The sequence below is a fragment of the Grus americana genome, chromosome 27 (genome assembly GCF_028858705.1).
Source record: "Grus americana isolate bGruAme1 chromosome 27, bGruAme1.mat, whole genome shotgun sequence".
NCBI classification, from domain to species: Eukaryota; Metazoa; Chordata; class Aves; order Gruiformes; family Gruidae; genus Grus; species Grus americana.
This window is the reverse complement of record NC_072878.1, coordinates 3,358,542-3,362,196: the sequence shown is the minus strand read 5'-3', so window position 1 is coordinate 3,362,196 and position 3,655 is coordinate 3,358,542. Positions and strand designations below refer to the sequence as shown.

Sequence of the window (3,655 nt, the reverse complement as noted above, 5' to 3'; positions counted from 1 at the left end):
ACCTTTGTTATGATTGGTGTAAAACCTTCTCGCTTTGCTTTTAAAGTTATAGACTTAAAGAAATTCAGAGCGCATGTTCAGGGAGGGGTGGTCGCACCTTGGAGGCGGGTAGCCTTTGGGGAGGAGGTGTGTTTTGGTATTCTAATGAGATTATAATGAATGAGGTTCAACCAAAGGACATAATTTCGACAGGAAGTGGAATACTGCTGGTTCAGGGCTGGTTCAGGGTAACAACTATGCAGTTTATCAGTTCCCATCCCTGCGGTGTTATCACAGAGCCTGGCCACGGTGTCTCCACTCCCCTCCACCCTCCGTGCTGTTTTCTCAGACTCGGCAGCACACCAAGCTCCCCTGGTGCTTGCCAGAATCTAAGGTTGCAGGCCATGTTGCTTATGGAATGGATTCTTTGCATATTCACCCTGGAAGTCTCCTCAGCACTGCCACCTCCGGTAATTACTCCGCAGTACCCTAAAAACTTCTGTTCTCTCATCTGCTGATAAGATATTGGACAAGAGATTTGAGGATGATAAGATCATTGAGCTTCAGAGTAGACATTGAGAGGTCTATGGGAAAACCCTCTAACCAAAGCAGGGTCAGGTATATGGTCAGACCTGGTTTCTCAGGCCTTGGTCCACCTGGGTCTTGGAAAACCTGCAAGGATGAAGGACTTCACAATCTCTCATGGTGATCAATGTTTGTTCCAATGCTTGGCTAGCCTCGTGGTGAAAAAGGTGAGCCTCCCCTTGCTGTGAGGTGTCCCTCAGCCATCCCTTCTCCAGGCTGAAGGAGCCCAGCTTCATCAGCCTTTCCTCACAGAGACACTGATCCAGCCCCCTGACCATCTCAAGGCCCTTCACTAACCCCACTCCAGCTGGGCAACACCTTTCCATTCTTGGGGTTCCCAAAAGTGGACACAGTGTTCTGGATGTGGGCTAGAAAGTTCCACATAGAGAGGGGAAGTCCCTACCTTCCATCTCCTGGCCATGCTGCTGGTCCTACAGCCCAGGGCACTGCTGTCCTCCCTTGCTGCCAGGGCACACGGCTGCCTCCTGTCCAGCTCCCTGCCCACCAAGACCCTTCCCACAGAGCTGCTCCCCAGGCAGCCCCCAGCCTGTGCCATTGCCAGTGTGAGTCCCCTGCAGGGGCAGAACCTGACACTTGTCCTTGGGGGGGGTTTCATGAGGTTCCTCTCAATACCTGCTTTCCTCCTCCTTGAGCCCTCTAAGCACAAGGACAGTGCTTGGCAAGACCATGGTGTGTCTCCAGTGGCACAAAGGGCAGGGGAGGGCTGCACTAGGTCCAGCCCACAGGGTTTCCATGATGGTGTGATGAACCACTGTCTAGACTTATGTCCCTTTGCCTTCTGGCTCCTCACAGCCTCTCCTGCCATTGCAGAGCCCTCGTTAGCCCATGGTCTCCTCAGGTTTGCCTTCTCCTCTGGGACACTCCTCCTTGGATTGTCACTCATTTTATGAGGTGCCACTCTCTGCCACCTCATACTCACACACTATTCCTGGAGATCCCCTCACTTCTCCTGGCAGATCTCCATTCCTCTCCAGGATGGCATCTGCCATCAGCCCCACTGCAGGTGGGACAGCACCAGGTAGATAAGCCAAAGACCAGTTGCTGTCTGAATGGACATGTGCAACCAAGAAGGAAGGTCTTCATCCAGCCCTTGCTCTCTAACAGATCCCCCTGGGACTCTGAGCTTGTCCCCCTGAATCCATCAAGAACCCCAAAGAGCAAAAGTCCTTTGGAGGGAGCAGCTTCTTGGGTGTATTCCTGACAGCAGCTTTGGAAGGGGTGTCCAGCCTTCTGGCCGTGCCCTGAGGAGCCCTTCTGGTTATGGTGGTGCTAGCAGAGAGGCCAGCTCTGGCACGCTGCTCCACATGGCCTGCTCCCGCCTTCAGGCACAGGGATGCCACTGTAGAGACAGCAGGACTGTCACAAGTTACACGAGACCTTGGGGGTAACAGCAATGCCAGGACACAGCAGGACAGTGTGGAAGGGAGGAGAGAGCAGCCCTGTCCAGGCCGTGTCCTGCTGCTGGCCTTGGCCATGGCTCCAGGGCAGCAGCAGCCCCGACGTGAAGGCAGCAGAGAGGGAGTGCCCACTGAGGCAGCGAGGGGCAGCCCCAAGGGCAACCCAGGCTGCTACTCCATGGGGCAGCTGGGCATTTGGCTCCTGAACCCTCCTGCATGCTGGGGCTGCTCCCCCAGCTCCAGAGGAGATGTGCACAGATGGGAGCTGAGAGAATTAACTTCCCACTGCTTTCTCCATGGAGTTTATCTATAACTGGGAGCCTGGACCCATATGTACATGAGGTATATTGGTTAAGAAAAAAAACAAGTAGCAGGCTAAGAATAATAATATCACACGTATAAAACAAACAAACAAAAATTAAAAAACCAAACAAAACAACAAACGAACCCCTACAAAACCCAAATAGAGACAAATAAAAAGACAAGTTAGTCCTGGCTTTTCTTGAGATACAGTGGGAACCCTAGTGGGATCATTGGTGCCTTATTAATCACAAGTAAATCAAATTCAAATATTTTCCACAGGGCATCTATGATTTCCTGGTTCCTCATGCTGTAGATGAGGGGGTTCACTGCTGGAGGCACCACCGAGTACAGAACTGCCACCATCAGGTCCAGGGATGGGGAAGAGATGGAAGGGGGCTTCAGGTAGGCAAATATGCCAGTGCTGACAAACAGGGAGACCACAGCCAGGTGAGGGAGGCACGTGGAAAAGGCTTTGTGCTGTCCCTGCTCAGAGGGGATCCTCAGCACGGCCCTGAAGATCACATAGGACAGCACAATGAAAACAAAACACCCAAATGATAAAAAAGAACTTAATATAAGAAGCCCAGCCTCCCTGAGGTAGGCATCTGAGCAGGAGAGCTTGAGGATCTGAGGGATTTCACAGAAGAACTGGTCCAGGGCATTGCCCTGGCAGAGTGGTATAGAAAATGTATTGGCCGTGTGCAGCACAGCATTGAGAAACCCACTGCCCCAGGCAGCTGCTGCCATGTGGACACAAGCTCTGCTGCCCAGGAGGGTCCCGTAGTGCAGGGGTTGGCAGATGGCAACGTAGCGGTCATAGGCCATGACAGTGAGAAGGGCGTACTCAGCTCCAAGCAGGAAGACAATCAGAAAGAGTTGAGCAGCACATCCTGTGTAGGAGATGGCCCTGGTGTCCCAGAGGGAATTGGCCATGGCTTTGGGCACTGTGGTGGAGATGGAGCCCAGGTCGAGGAGGGAGAGGTTGAGGAGGAAGAAGTACATGGGGGTGTGGAGGTGGTGGTCGCAGGCTATGGCAGTGATGATGAGGCCATTGCCCAGGAGAGCAGCCAGGTAGATGCCCAGGAAGAGCCACAAGTGCAAGAGCTGCAGCTCCCGTGTGTCTGCGAATGCCAGGAGGAGGAACTCAGTGATGGAGCTGCTGTTGGACATTTGCTGGTTCTTGGCATGGGGACTGGTTCAAAAAAATGAAAGGACAGGGAACAATTAGGACATCTTCCTCTGAGCAAAGCCACTCCATTCTTCATAGAAACACCCCCCTAATTGAAATGCATTTCCCTTCTCTGGTTTGTGCTGGCTGAGTGTGTTGTGAGGAGCTGAGGAGTCAGCTGTGCTCAGCTGCAGTGGGTACA

At 52.9% G+C, this 3,655-nt stretch overlaps 1 protein-coding gene across 1 annotated transcript; it reads right to left on the bottom strand.

Annotated features, from left to right (window-relative positions):
* Positions 1-1,573: 1,573 nt before the first annotated feature.
* On the bottom strand, positions 1,574-3,455 carry LOC129196949 (olfactory receptor 14A16-like). Its single transcript, XM_054804919.1, has 2 exons — positions 2,616-3,455; positions 1,574-1,717 (listed from the first exon to the last, which is right to left on the bottom strand). Exons 1-2 carry the CDS (start codon positions 3,453-3,455, stop codon positions 1,574-1,576), a joined length of 984 nt encoding a protein of 327 aa, XP_054660894.1.
* Positions 3,456-3,655: the final 200 nt, after the last annotated feature.